Genomic DNA, 15,497 nt, shown 5'->3' on the forward strand with positions numbered 1-15,497 from the left:
TATTATAAAGATATATATAGTCATTTTTCAGATTTAAGTTGACTTGTGAAAATTTGGGTTATTTGAACAATAGGTTTAAGAGATATTAATATTTAATAAAAATAATATATATATATATATATTTAAAATATTTTAATTAATAAATTGATTGATAAATTATACGTGTAATTTTAAGAATGATGGTTTATTAGAGAAAAAATAAAGTATTTTTTATGTAGAGAATTATTTAAATAAAACTTGCATCATTTTGAAAAAAAAAAATATTAGTGTTGATAAAAAAAATTGATGTTTAATTATAGTTTAATTTTGAAAATAGAATTGAAGTCCATCTCCAAATACCACATCAAACAAAGTCATTTTTAGAAACCATCCTCGAGCTGGACATGACTCTTGACCGAATCATGCAAAATCATATGATGGGCCGGTTCATTCAGTCTAAGCCCGCATGTAATAGCCTAGCTATTCCTAGGATATCCTCTTGAACAATATTTTCAAAAAAAATGTTGTATTTAACTCATTGATAAATTATCATTATCATTATCATTATCATTATCCATATACATATAACATATGTTAGGCTAACAAAATCTTCTAATTTAAACATTTTCATGATAAATAAACATTATGATTTATCACAACTTTTCATCATTTACAAAACTATTATTATAACTTCATTTCAAGTTAAAAATAATTGATGACATATCATATTCTTACAAAAAATATATATATATATATATATATATATATATATATATATATATTTACAAACTCTCTACACATTTATGTTTGTATACAAAATAGAAATAACCTTATTTACCAAATGAATATATATTTCGTCTTATGTCCAATAATCCTCCTGACTAGTCCATGTTCTTATATGAAAATAATCCATTTAGATAGATGAGCTAAGTATGCTATTGAGAAAATCACAAAAAAAAAATTACAGTTGAATTAAAAATCATATATAACTGGATAGAAAAACAATTCTTAAACAAATGTAGACATTTTTTTATCACAAGATCATATATATACTTTATAAATAGCTCTGGGATCAAGATAATGACTATAATATTGTAATATTGTAATAATTTAATAATAAGTCATCTACCGGTCTTGCATAGACGCGTGAGTCATCAACCAAGACATAATGTTCTTACGTTGACACATTAACTATCAACCAAGACTAGGTCTTGCATTGACGCACGGGCCACCAACCAATACATAAAAGTCTTGCGTTGACGCATTAACTGATATAAACAGCACTCGAGGCACATATAGTTTATTATTAGATAAATATATACATAATCAAGTCTAGAGTAATAAAAATAGTTGAGTCGATATGATTGTTTAAAACATTTTTTTAAGTCCAAATATACCACATTTCATTTTAATGTCTCAAAATCATTTCATAAACCATCCTTTTATCAGTCATAAATTATTATAACATATGTTAAATGCTATTTTGTATGAAAGCTTTATTCACCTATATATGCCACTAATCCTTATTAGAAATAAGGCACTTGCCCTTATATATCATGAATTCCACATTTATTCATTAGAATAAGTCTTATCTTCATTAGAACAGGCCATTTGCTATATAACTCATATATGTCAGTCATCTTCCTTAAAATAAAACATGTGTCACCTACAAATGAAATCACATATCATTTCTATATGAAGTCATTTGTTTTATTTTTACTTTAAAATTCAGATAATTACAGATATAAATATTACTTTGATTCCAATATAGTGTCTATTTTTGTCACGGATTATTTTAGTTTATGATGGAATACTATTGGAAACATTGTTATTATTTTTCTGTCCATTCTATTTATTCCTTCTTCCTTATTTGAATTTGTCTTTTCTATTAAGAAAATGCAATAAATACACATAATAATAATATCCCTTGACTTTGACCTTTCTAAAGAGTGTTAATAGTTCGAAGCTAAGTAAGGAAATTTGTTCACGGTCATTTATCTATTTTCTCTTAATTACTTTTAAATGTTATTAGTTTACCTAATTTATATCGATCATTTATTAATTACAAATATGTTATTAGATCGTATATATACCCTAGGTTTGAAAGTTTACGGAAACTAATTGAAATAAGTATTACTTTGAACTCAACAAATTACTGCTTACCACTTATACCTTTCAGAACCTTATACTATTTTATGGTTATTTGAATTATCATTCTCCATATTACAATAATATAAAAAAAAAAATTGTGTAATTTAAAAAAGGTTGATTGTTGGTAATTTTAAAGTATAATTTTATTTTTGTAAAAGAGTATGATAAAAAAATATATAGAATATTATAATATTGATTAATTATAAATTGAATGATATAATTAATAAGAGAAATTAAAATGATGTTAGTTTATGGTTGCAATTTTTTTTAAAAACCCAACCAACTATTCCATCTAAAATGAATTATTTGTGTTGTTTCCATTTTGTGTGCATTTGATAGTTTATCTATGTTTTTTGATTTGATTTAGATTTTAGATTATGGTAATATGGTATTAATTTATTTTCCTTGTATTCTTCTTTAAAATACTACTTTTTTTTTAATAAATGAAGTGGTTATTAAATTTAGACCTTTACTCATTCAACAATTCACTTTGCATATAAGGAAAAAAAAATTCAATTCATTTATTAGAAGATGAACAGAATCTAATAAGTATTATTTTTTTAATCTTACTAATTTCTTTAGTCTTCCCTCACTTATCCCATTTATTAATTACACATCTTTTCATTTTTTAATCAAGAATAGAAAATTAGCATAACTTTATAAAGTTTAGTAAGTTTTTAAGTGAAAATCAAATATCATAATGATTTTTGTAAAATATTTTGAGAATAACAAAAGAAAAATTATTTAATAATAAATTAAATAATAGCGAAATACCTAAAATTATGTTAGACTTATATTGAGTCTAGTTATTATTCTTTTTTTCAATAGATTCAAATTATTTAAGGTATTTTGATAAATGATGGATCTCAACTTGAATTAAATGCGTTGATGTTAAGAACGTGACAGACAGACAGTCCTGTAGCTTTATCATTTCTCCGCCCCTATACTATGTCTATCTATCTTATTGATTACTTTCTCTCTCAGGCTTTTGAAATTCAAATTTTTTATCCGTTTCGAAAAGGCATCCTGCTCTTTGTTTAAAGACCGCAACGGTCGAATTATTTCTCTCCCAATCTCTCTCTCTCTCTCTCTCTCTCTTTAACTATCTCTCTAGAAATTCTTCATTTCTTCTTTGCTAAACCATTTCGCTGAAGAAACTTTCAGAAGGAAGCTCATTTTAAGGTTTGATTTCCTGTTCATTAAACCCAGTTAACTCGAGATTTTGATTTCGCTTTGGGTTTTCGATTTGGAGATTGTATAAATTTCTTTCTTTATGAAGCGATTCCCTTAAACCCCCTCCATTTATGATGGATTTTGGTCCATTTGAGCTGTTCGGGTTTTATTTCCATTATGAAGCTCATAGTTGTGTTTGAAAATTGTTTTGTAAGTTGATCTGACCGTTAAATCATCTATTGCGTGTTTCTTAAGCTTCTTCATTGAAACTAGGGTTAAGCAGAACATAGATCTGAGAATTTTGTCTGTCATGGAGAAAACCCTAATTTGAAATCATGAACTTTTTGCAAATAATAAATCGATTTACTTTTTTTCAGACAGGTTGAATTGGTTGAACATGTCTACTAAGATGATCAACAAAGAAGATCCACTTTTGCAGGTGGAAACAACATGTGGATCTCTTCTATATGAGCTTCAGGTTTTCCATAAATAGAAACCCTTTTTCATTTATTAGTCATTTCACTTCATCTCCTTCGCCATTAATTATTCTTTTTAATCAGATTATATGGGACGAAGTGGGTGAATCTGAAACAGAAAGGGATACAATGTTGCTTGAACTTGAACGGGAATGTCTGGAAGTGTATAGAAGGAAAGTAGATCAAGCTAACCGTTCTAGAGCTCAACTAAGGCAAGCCATTGCTGATTCTGAAGCAGAGCTTGCAGCCATTTGCTCTGCAATGGGTGAAAGACCTGTACATATTAGACAGGTAACGGTCGAATTCATACTGGTCTGATAAGTTAACATTCATACTTTCTAAATTTTATCATCTTTTCACAGTCTGATCAAAACCTGGGAAGTTTGAAAGAAGAACTGAGAGCTATTCTTCCTCAAATAGAGGAAATGAGAAAAAGGAAATTCAGCAGGAGAACTCAATTCATTGAAGTTATAGAGGAAATACAACAGATATCAAACGAGATTCACATGTCTTCATACACTGGTTCCAACTCATTGATCGATGAATCAGATTTATCTATAAGAAGACTTGAAGAACTGCAAAAAGAGCTGCAAGCCCTTCAGAAAGAAAAGGTCTGTCATAGTTGCAAACCCTTTAACCCCTTTATTCATCTCTATCGAATTAAAATATATGTTCTTTGAATTTGCAGAGTGATCGATTGATTTACGTTGTCGACCTTCTAAACAATTTGAATTCTCTATGTGCTGTGCTCGGAGTTGATTTTAATCAAACTGCAGGCGAAATTCACCATAGTTATGGTAATAATCCTGAAGGAGACAGGGTGAATATAAGCGATGAAGCTATTGGGCGATTGACGACTGGAATAGAAATGCTTCGTGAGATCAAAATACAGAGAATGCAGCAGGTATAAAAATAAAAACTTACCATTTCTGAACATAATTTTTTTTTAAAATTAATTCATTAACTGGTTTTGTTTCAAAATTATGAACAGCTTCAAGACCTTGCAACCACCTTGTTGAGGCTATGGAATCTAATGGATACGCCTGTTGAAGAGCAACAGGTTTTCCATAACGTGACTCGAAATGTAGCGGCTTCTGAGCAAGAGATGACTGAGCCTAATATGCTTTCAGTAGAATTCATCAACAATGTGAGTTTCAAAATTCAGTTTACATATATAATGTATAAAAATGGAATATGAAGAATTGGTTTTTTGTAGGTTGAGGCTGAAGTTATGAGGTTAGATGAATTGAAAGCTAGCAAGATGAAGGAACTTGTAATGAAGAAAAGATTAGAGCTTGAAGAAGTTTGCAAGAAGACACACTTGCTTCCTGAATCAGACAATAATGCCATTGATATTTTGATGGCAGCTATTGAATCTGGTATTTTGATTTAAGGTTTGATTAAATGATTTATGAGATGTGATTTGTTATTGAACAACAAATCGTGGGTGTTTTGTTTTTGTTTAGGAACGGTTGATCCTGTTGGGGTACTTGAGCAAATCGAGCTACAAATCTCGAGTGTGAAAGAAGAGTCTTTGGGTAGGAAAGAAATACTAGAAAGAGTGGATAAGTGGATATTAGCTTGCGAGGAAGAGTGCTGGCTTGAGGAGTATAACCAGGTTTGGTTGGTTTCTTTTGTTCTTTGATTGATTGCTATGCTATGATGTTTTAGTTCATTGTTTGTTAACTTTTGAAATCTCTGTGTTATAGGATGAGAACAGATACAATGCTGGTCGTGGTGCTCATCTTACTCTGAAACGAGCTGAAAAGGCCCGTGCTTTGGTCAACAAACTCCCAGGTATTATTAGTTACGTTTGTTTAATGTTTCTGTTTAATTGAATCATTCGAATTTAATGGGGAAAAACTACACAGGGATGATGGAGGCACTTGCATCCAAAACCAGAACATGGGAAAACGAGAGGGGAATGGATTTCAATTACGATGGTGTAAGTAATTAATTGTCTTTGTTTTTTGTGTTTGTTTCAAACCATGAATGATGAAATAATTTTATTTGTGTGTGTGTTTACAGATTCGTCTTCTTTCTATGCTTGAAGAGTATACCATGCTGCGGCAAGAGAAAGAGCAGGAGCGAAAGAGAATGAGGGTAAGACAGACCGACAGACAAACAAACATTAATTTTGGTGTTTGGTTTGTGGGTGAGTTAAGAAGTTTTGATTGTATTTTCAGGACCAGAAGAAGTTACAAGGACAGTTAATGGCAGAACAGGAGGCAATGTTTGGTTCGAAACCGAGTCCTTTGAAGCAGCAACAACTCCAAAGTGGGAAGAAGGCCTCAAGGAGGCAGTCAATTGGTGGGCAGCCGCAGCAAACCAGCAACAGAAGGCTTTCTCTTGGAGGACCAACTTTACTTCAACAACAAACCCCTAAAGCCACTCCAAATACCCGCCAGCCAAAGAAGAATCCCAACAACAACAACAATGATCATCTCGATTCATTCCCATCTTTGTCAACAGGTAAAAATTCAAATTAGATTTTGATTGATATCTTTCTTCTTCATTTTTTACTCACTATTTATTATTTCAATGTCTTAGTGAGGAGAGGATTGGACATTGCTGGCATTAATAATAATAATTCACCAATGAAGAGGAAGCCATTTTCGCCCATATCTTCAACAGAATCATCCAAGTCCAACATGGCAAATCTTCTAGAGGAGTTGAACAACAGAAAGCAGACAACTGACATGTTATCGCAAATTACTACACCTTACAAGATTAATAGTTCGGAGGAAGAGAACTACAACAACAGGAATACTCCCATCAAGATGATGGCGATACCGGTCCCATCTACGCCTTTAACTGTGTCTGTTCCTATGCAGACATCCAAGACTCCTGCACATGTTCCTGTTGCTCCAATTCATTTCAACCTTAAACCGACACCACCACCAGTTGAAGAGAATGTTGTTGAGTACTCGTTTGAAGAAAGGAGGTTCGGATTTGTTCTTCCATCAACAACACCCCTCAAGCTGTCACTCGTACAAGTCTGAATTTGCTTTTCAAGTTTTTTTTTTCTTTTAGTATAATTTGATTGCCTATCAGGCATTAAGAATAGTAGGACAATATTAGAATTCTGTGGCTTTCTTTTGGTTGTAAGTCAATCTCAATTGGCTTCTTTCTTTACTTTCTTCCTGTTACATTGGCTAGTATTAAATTTGTTCTTTTCTTTTAACATATATTTCAGTGTTAATTTATTTTGCTTTATGATTTTGTTAAATATTAATAGACTTAGATAGTAGACACAGATTTCAAAGTTCAGAATATTGAATGTTCAGAATTCTGATGTTGGGTTTGTATTATATATCATATCTTTTTTTTTCTTTTCAACCAAATTGCTAAAATAGATAAAAACCAAAAGAACTCAAGTCATCTCAAGAATTTCCATTTTTTTTTTTAAAAAAGCCACAAATCAATACCAAATAATTATTTTTTTAAAAGAAGAATTAGCCTGACACCATAATCATCAAATTGAGCTATATTATAACTCATTTACTTTTACAAAAACACAATATACGTTGAGTATAAATACAAAATGAGGAATCATCAAATTTGAGATTATAATGAAATTCTTTAGTTTGGTACAAACATAACTGGGGGTCAAACTAACCATGATTCTTTTATTTTATAGACAAGGATTGAAAATCAGTTTACCAAGATCATATCAATCTGAAAACTAAGGATGGATGGTAGCTAGTCCACATTAGTATATGTTAAGACATTTGAGCTAGCATATAAATAAATTGAACACAAAATAGAAGCCAAGAACATCAAAAATGCTAATTCAATAACCAAACAAAAAAAGAGAACATCATCTGTCACAAAGTGCCTCTTGGAGATAAACAAACATATAGGTTTTAACAGTCAAGACTCTCCAAATTGAGAGTGGGTGGGAGAAAAAGAGTAAAGCATAAATAAGCAACAAAACTTGTCTTTAATGGAGAACCCATATTCTTCATTCTAACAACAACCCATATCGAAAAATCTTACCTTTTCCTCTTCCTGTCTCCTGAAGCTCCTCCTTTACCTTTACTGCCATTGTCGAAGCTGCGGAAATCATTTGTGGTCTCTTTTGTATTCTGCTTCTTCATACCTTTCCTTCCTCCATGGCCAAATTTGGAATCTTTATGTTCCCTACCCTTTCTCTTACCCCCTTTAGCCCCAGCACCACCACCTTGTCTTCCTCCTTTCCCTCCAGAACGATCTCCAGGAGCCACTCCCGTCCTCCTCCTCTTACTCTCAGACTTCTCAAACATATTCCCATTTTCAAAGCTCAAATCCAAATCCGCTTCATCTTTCCTACTGTTCGAAAATCCACCTTGCTTAGTCTGCTTCCTTAGCTTCTTATACTTCTCCATTTCCTCTTTCTTCTGCTTAGACCTCTCTTTAAGCTTCTCAGACTGCACCTCTTTCGCTATCTTCTTCGATTCTCGAGCTTTCCTCCTCTCTTCAGCCTCTTCCATCTGTTTCTTGTCTGACAAAAGCCGACCCTTAACCTTCACCATATGAGAGTCGCTTTTTACCATTTCTGCGTAATAGTCAGGAGGCCTTAAAAATGGAAGCTTCATAGACTGGAATTTGGTGAAAGCTTGCCTAGCACCTCCTAATGCTTGCGTGTAGAAATCGAGCTCGCGTGTAAGATCATCGTTCACGTCTACTTCTTGCTCTCTGTCGATATCAACTGTAAGCTTGTGTATCCAATCAACGTTCTCGGGCCAACTAATGTCTGCAAGTTTATCAAGTAGACCTTGATGATTGTTTATGGCTTTCTTTGAAGGCTCACTCTGCAAGACATTTTCTTCTTCTGATTCTGATTCAGACTCGGATTGTGACTCGTGATCGATATTTTTGGCATCAGGGTAACCCATCTTAAATTCTTTTACAGTATAACAACAGACCTGAATAAACAGAATAAGAAATATAGATTGCTCAAAATAATAGTAAACAACTAAATATGTATATGAATTATTGTATAAGAACTGTCTAATTACTGGAATGAAGCAAGAATCTCTTTCTAAGCACTGTCTAATTCAGGGCAGATAAAGTAAGATATAAATATATCAGAAGAAAAAACAGAATTATTGAGGGAAAACGAATATCTCGCTATCTAATACAAAACAATATACCAAAATCATCAAAAAGAAAGAAGCTGATTTTTCAATTATCTCATTCTTATATCGACAGACAACAATCAGGAACAAAAATCTCCATGACAAATTTCATGAAAATTAACTTTTTCTATCGAAATCTACCTACGAAATCAGCTGTTAACAAGAATACTAGAGGATTAACGTCGTTATCTTGTATTACGATTCGATTTTTCACTTGTTCAGAGAGGCAAGAAACAAATGAATACATAAAAGAATCATTCAAAGTAGATGAGTACCTTAAGAAACTATGCGGAGATTCAATCAGCGATATGGAGTTTGTCTCAGTAGTGATTGCGTTGGACTTTCGGTAGCGTTCGACCTGAATGAATTTTAGGCGTGGAGAGGCGGGCGGGGTATAGAAATTGTGGGTTCGAAAAAACCAAGAAACCCTGAGTTTTCAGCGCAATCGACTTAAACCCTAGAACATGGGTAATATCTCTAAACTAAAACCCTATAAATATATGTGGGCTTCAAATCATATATTATTATGACTATATTACTGGCCCATCATCAATTGTGTATATATTACTGACCCATCAGAATAGTTTTTTTAGTTAAAATATATAACAATGTTAGTCATTGTTGAATCAGTACCTTAATAAAATTAATAACTATTTTAAATATATTAATTTATTTTATTATATAATTTTTAAAATAATTTATTAATCTATTTTAATTTATTAAATAAATAATTTAAACCTAAAATAAACCGTTATAAAGATGGTAAATATGTTTTGAACTTCAAAGAATATATATTATAGTGGCTATATTACTAGTTCATCATCAAAGTTTTTTAGTTAAAAAATATAACAAGGTTAGTCACTCCTCTAAGATCACTACCTTAATAAAATTAATAATTATTTTAAATATATATTTTTTACATTAAATATATGTAAATATTTTTATTATTATTTAATTTAGTGGTAAATATATTTTGGGCTTTCAAAGAATATATATTGTAGACTATATTATTGGCCCATCAACACAGTCTTTTTAATTAAAAAGATATAGCGATGTTAGTCACTGCTGACATATCATTAATAAAATTAATTACTATTTTAAATATGTATTTTTTATATTAAATGTATGTATATTTTATTATTATTTAATTTTTAAAATAATTTATTAATCTGTTTAAATTTATTAAATAAATAATTTAAACCCTGAAATAAGACGCTGTAAATTGGTTATTGAGATATAGTTGATAATTATTAAGAAATATAAAAAGACTACAATTTTATTTAATATTAAAAAGCACTTTGCCATTTAGACTTTTGAGTTATAATAAGCTTCTTATTAAATATATAATCATAAATAGATAATATTGGTGGATACATTTTTTCAACTGATCATTAATAATGAAAATGTATGTAGCCACAAACAATTATAACCAACTACTTTAAACAAAAATAGTGAATTCGAAAATCACCATAATTTTGGCCCCTCAATGTCACAGTCAACTTCTAACTACTTATTACCACTCATAATACCTCACCGTCCAATAATTAATTTATCAACTTCAATAATAATCTATTAAATTGTTTTATAAATATGAATTCAGTATATTGATATTTACCGTGAGTTCAAATCATAATTATTAATATTTAGATTTGGATTCTTGAAGTAATAGGTGGAATTTAAGAAGTTAATACATTTACTCATACTTTGATGACAATTATAAACCGTTCTTACAGTATATGAATGTTTTTTTTTATGGATTAATTGTAGTTGATCGGGGAGACGGTCTTTTTATGGATTAATTGTAGTTGATCGGGGAGAATCTCTTAACATTTAACATCACGCTTAACATCATTTCCTAGATCCACGTTTAACAAGTTAACATCATTTCATTCATTTGTAAATTGTAATAAGTGTTTCTCTCTCATAAGATGTTCGTTGTTCATTAACCTTACTTCAAGTCTTCAACTTCTATCTTCTTCAACATTTCTTTAGTTTTTGTTCAAAATCTTCAATAACTATGCAAGTAAGTAATATTTTTATTTAATAAAGTTATGTTTGTTCTTAAACTTTTACAATCTTATATTTATTTATTAACTTAATCTTCAATCTTTATTTTATAGCTTCTTCTTCCGTTTTAACAGTTGATTTTTTCTATAAGTTCTACACGACTACAACACATAGTAGATAAGTAATACTTCTATTATTTATAGATTTTTTTGTTTAATATGTGGATTTATAGATTTTTTTGTTTAATACGTGGAATCTCTTGATTAATAGATATTTTGGGTATATATATATGTGTGTTTAATATGTGGAATAACTGATATATATGCATATACTTTCATAGTTTCATTATATATGTAATATGCCTATAAGTTATTTGACTCAGATTAAATAAACCACATCAAACATTATAAAAATTTATCCAAATCATGTAATGTAGATGAATTTTCATAACTCACAAATTAGGGTTTCACAAACTAGGGTGGTAAATTATAATAGAATATTAATATTATTAAATATTTTTTATGAAATAATATATAATTTAATAAAGTAATATAATAAATAAAATTATTTTTTATAAAGGCAAAAATAAAGAGTCAAAGAATCTTTTTTTTTAAGAAATATTAAAAGTTCCTTATATTTAGTTCAATATGTTAGTTAAAAAATAAAAGAGTTTTTTAAATATTATGTTTAACTATATTTGGGTAATAATAGTTCAATATATTAATATTTATTATTTGTATAAATATTTTTGGAAAAAATATTAATATATAAGACCAAGTTTACTTTTTAAGTAATTAATTGTTTGTCAAAGATTTGAGGTATGTTATTAGTTAAATACTTTAATCTTAATTCTATTTTTTGTATTTGTTAATGTTGATTGTTTTTTCTTTTGATTTTGTAGGTTGTAATTTACATGTGTTGAAGAAATGTATTTAAGAAGGATGCTTTTTGTGAGAAAACTAATTTGATGATTTTTGAAGTTTTTGTGTTTAATTAAAATTATGTTCTATTACTTTTAAGTTTTTTTTCTGTATTTTTGTAGTATGGATGAATTTATATTATGTGTGGATGATTTTCTATCTATTGTTTAAGGATATAATATTTATTAATAGTTTTAGGTTAATTATATTTTGTAGTAACATATTATATTTAATTTATATAATTTTAATTAATTAAATATAATTTTTTAATATTTCATATCGGGTAATGGGTACCCGTCGGGGATCGGGTACCTGATGAATCGGGGATGGGGATATAAATAGAGATACCCGTCGTGTTCGGGGTCGGGGTCGGGTAGTAATTTGAAATTCGAGTTCGGGGATGGGTACTTCACTACCCGGCGGGTAGGGTACCCGTTGCCATCCCTAGGAGAGATGGTCTTATCTCGATTTTGTTCCCAAATATCAATATATTTATTTATATTTTATAAAAAAAAATAAAATTATATAAAATATCATTTTATATAATTTTATTATAGAAAAAATTATTTATTTAAAAAATATGATATAAATAAATAGTGTCTCAAGTGTAATACCATCAAAGTCATCCCCTCATTTATTTTGACTTTAAATTATCTTTCCAATATTTCAAATTTTAGATAAATTTAAAATTTTGTTTTTCAATGCAAATTTATCAAGAATCTTATGCATATTCAAACAATTTCACATGCACAAAAATTTTAGATGTTAAAGATGAGTTCCGCCATATTCATATTTGAAACATAGGATGTGTAAATATTATATCTAATTTATAAATAAAATTAATATGTATAAATTGAAAAATCTAAATATATATACATTATATAGATCATTATTTAAACTTTTTTTTAAATAATGAACAATTAATTTGACACTAAAAAATTCTGAGTTTGGGTGAACTTAATTTATTTATAAAGTATATTTAAGAAGATAAAAAAAAAATTATAAATAAAATGAATAAATAAAAAGAAATTATATTCAATTTTTTTTATTAAATAAAATAAATTAAGACACATGTCTACAGTTAAAACAATTATACCTCGTCCGTCCATGTACATACATAACCCTCCGATTCCCAATTTGATTTACTATTTAGTCGAATCATTGTCCAAACTGTTGTATTTTCATTTATTGATATACACTTTTTTATAAATTATATTTTGGATAATAAACAAATTATTTATAGATTATTAATTTTTAAATTTTTTTTTTTAAATCTGTAACATGAAAAAAAATGTTATTAACATTTTATTGGAAAAAAATAATAATTTATTAGTTGCTTTATTTGACCCTACGGGTGCCACAGAAAATACTCCAGAATTCCAAATGGACAAGATCTCCAATATACGATTGTCATATATTCCACACGCGCTTTAGTATTTCGTGTAAAGCACCACCGCAAAATTCTTCCCTGCCCCCAATGATATACAGTCAAATAATCTCTCTTTCTCTCTCACTCACATGCCTTTTCGCTCTCTTCATTTTCAACGTTCTAGTCTTCTTTCTTCTGCTAAGCATTTTCACAAACACCTTGGAGTCTAAAAAGCTATCTCTCGAAATCTCCGAAACATCCAAAACAATGGCGGAGCTTTTCTGCTGCCTGCAATGATACATGTTACAACTCAGAATAGATTGCAATTCTATAATTTCTTCCTCTTTTTTGCAATGGCTAACGAAGAAGACGTTGGCAGCAAGGCCGTGAAGCGGTATGAAGGTCTAATCACGTTACGAACTAAGTCGATCGAGGGAAAGGGAGGAGCTTGGTATTGGACATATTTCGAACCCATTTTAACTCAAAATCCAGAAACCAACCAACCAAAAGCTGCTATGCTCAAATGTACATTGTGCGCTTCCACCTTTTCTGCATCCAACCCTTCTAGAACAGCCAATGAACATCTCAAGAAAGGAACTTGTCCCAATTTCAACTCTCCTTTTTCTCAGAATCATCATCATCATCATCATCGAAGGAGAAGCTTCACTCCTTCTTCTTCTTCCTCTGTTTTATACCCATTGCAGTCGCAGAGGAACTTGCTTTTATCAGGCGGGAAAGACGATTTCTCTGCTCTCGCAATGTTAGAAGATAGTGTTAAGAAGCTTAAACGACCAAAGCCCATACCTGCTCCATCTTTGACTCTCCTGCAAGTACATTCCGCCATTGATACACTCTCCCACTGGTTCTACGAATCTTACGGCTCAGTTTCAATTTCAGCTCTCCAACACCCAAAATTCAAGGCTTTCCTCAATCAAGTCGGCTTGATCGCTGTTACCCAGAAAGATATTCTTGGTTCGAGATTAGAATCGAGATTTAGAAACGTAAAGATGGAATCCGAATCAAGAATAAACGAGTCACCGTTCTTCCAGGTCGCGTCCGACGGGTGGAAAATCAAGAATCGCGAAACCCAGAAACTAGTTAGATTCTTCATCAATCTTCCAAACGGATCGAGCGTCTTTCACAAAACCTGTTTCGTCGCGAAAACCGTCCCTTCCGAATACGCAGAAGAGATTTTACGAGACTCTTTAACAAAAACAGGTAATGACAATATTGTTCATAGATGTGTAGGCATAGTTACAGATAAGTACAAGATGAGCGCTTTAAGAAATTTGGAAATTGAATACCCATGGATGGTTAATTTATCTTGCCAGATTCAAGCTTTCATTAGTCTCATCAAAGATTTCATAACCCATCTTCCAATTTTCAAATCCGTCGTTGATAACTGTTCTAAACTAACGAACAATAGATTCCATAACGACGTCGAATTTTTCATCCCAATGCTGGACGACGTTCATAAATCGACGATCCCTGTTGAGGATGCGGGATTTCGCAACAATTTGGAAGCCGTCCGATCGTTAACAAAGATGATGAAAGGAATGGCAGACGAAATCCGTTTGGAAAGGCCGTTGGTTTCACAATGCCTTCCTTTATGGGATGAATTGCGGGGAAAGGTTAAGGAATGGTGTGCGAAATTCAACGTGGATTTAAATGAAGTCGAGACAATTCTAGAGAGGCGGTTTGATAAAAACTACCATCCTGCATGGTCAGCTGCTTTCATTCTTGATCCTCGATATTTATTGAGAGATGAAAATGGAAAATACGTTCCGCCTTACCAATACTTGACGGTTGAACAAGAGAAGGATGTGGAGAGGGTGATCACGAGTAGATTAGTTTCGAAAGAAGAGATTCCGATAGCTTTAATGGAGTTAAAGAGATGGAGGATTGAAGGATTGGATCCGTTGTATGCGAAAGCCGTGCAAGTTAAAGAGAAGGATACGAGGACAGGTAAGATGAAGATGGCGAATCCTAGTAGTAGTAGATTGGTTTGGGAGACTTGTTTGAAAGATTTGGAAACGATTGGGAAAGTGGCGGTTAAGCTTTTGTTTCTTCATGGAACCGCCTCTTGTGGGTTTAATAAGGTTGATTGGGGGTCGTTAAGGGTTTGTGAAGTTGGTTTGGAAAGTGTTGAGAAAATGGTATTTATTGCGACTCAAGCTAAGCTTGAAAGACGAGATTTTTCGAGTGATGAACAAGGGAAAGACACTCCCTAGAATTGTTTGTTTTTATGTAGATTTGTTTGATTCCTTCATATATATATGTATATCTCACTTAGGTTAACAAA

At 30.9% G+C, this 15,497-nt stretch overlaps 3 protein-coding genes across 4 annotated transcripts; 2 read left to right on the forward strand and 1 right to left on the reverse strand.

Annotated features, from left to right (window-relative positions):
- Nucleotides 1–3,152: 3,152 nt before the first annotated feature.
- Nucleotides 3,153–6,974, forward strand: LOC124926147 (65-kDa microtubule-associated protein 3-like). 2 transcript variants are annotated; one of them, XM_047466323.1, is made up of 13 exons: nt 3,153–3,312; nt 3,681–3,781; nt 3,864–4,070; nt 4,142–4,390; nt 4,468–4,683; nt 4,771–4,926; nt 4,996–5,158; nt 5,246–5,397; nt 5,489–5,576; nt 5,651–5,724; nt 5,808–5,882; nt 5,966–6,251; nt 6,330–6,974. In XM_047466323.1, exons 2-13 carry the CDS (start codon nt 3,701–3,703, stop codon nt 6,779–6,781), a joined length of 2,199 nt encoding a protein of 732 aa, XP_047322279.1. In that variant the 5' UTR covers nt 3,153–3,312; nt 3,681–3,700; the 3' UTR covers nt 6,782–6,974. The 2 variants fall into 2 exon arrangements, with proteins under 2 accessions (XP_047322279.1, XP_047322280.1); XM_047466324.1 differs by having other exon boundaries at nt 3,163–3,312; nt 3,685–3,781.
- A 584-nt stretch (nt 6,975–7,558) lies between these two features.
- Nucleotides 7,559–9,352, reverse strand: LOC124926149 (probable rRNA-processing protein EBP2 homolog). The gene is made up of 2 exons (XM_047466325.1): nt 9,175–9,352; nt 7,559–8,686 (listed from the first exon to the last, which is right to left on the reverse strand). The coding sequence occupies exon 2, from the start codon at nt 8,654–8,656 to the stop codon at nt 7,775–7,777; it is 882 nt and encodes a 293-aa protein (XP_047322281.1). The 5' UTR covers nt 8,657–8,686; nt 9,175–9,352; the 3' UTR covers nt 7,559–7,774.
- Nucleotides 9,353–13,548: 4,196 nt separating this feature from the next.
- On the forward strand, nt 13,549–15,426 carry LOC124925191. The gene has a single exon (XM_047465161.1). The coding sequence runs from the start codon at nt 13,549–13,551 to the stop codon at nt 15,424–15,426; it is 1,878 nt and encodes a 625-aa protein (XP_047321117.1).
- Nucleotides 15,427–15,497: the final 71 nt, after the last annotated feature.

The sequence above is a fragment of the Impatiens glandulifera genome, chromosome 2, assembly GCF_907164915.1.
Source record: "Impatiens glandulifera chromosome 2, dImpGla2.1, whole genome shotgun sequence".
Classification (NCBI taxonomy): domain Eukaryota; kingdom Viridiplantae; phylum Streptophyta; class Magnoliopsida; order Ericales; family Balsaminaceae; genus Impatiens; species Impatiens glandulifera.

What these genes read in the sequence shown, in the direction of transcription:
- LOC124926149 (XM_047466325.1), bottom strand. Translation starts at nt 8,656, where the DNA reads ATGGGTTACCCTGATGCCAAAAATATCGATCACGAGTCACAATCCGAG.
- LOC124925191 (XM_047465161.1), top strand. Translation starts at nt 13,549, where the DNA reads ATGGCTAACGAAGAAGACGTTGGCAGCAAGGCCGTGAAGCGGTATGAA.
- LOC124926147 (XM_047466323.1), top strand. Translation starts at nt 3,701, where the DNA reads ATGTCTACTAAGATGATCAACAAAGAAGATCCACTTTTGCAGGTGGAA. An exon ending in AAGCCCTTCAGAAAGAAAAG is followed by an intron (nt 4,391 to 4,467) that starts GTCTGTCATAGT and finishes TTGAATTTGCAG; the next exon opens with AGTGATCGATTGATTTACGT. An exon ending in GATGGCAGCTATTGAATCTG is followed by an intron (nt 5,159 to 5,245) that starts GTATTTTGATTT and finishes GTTTTTGTTTAG; the next exon opens with GAACGGTTGATCCTGTTGGG.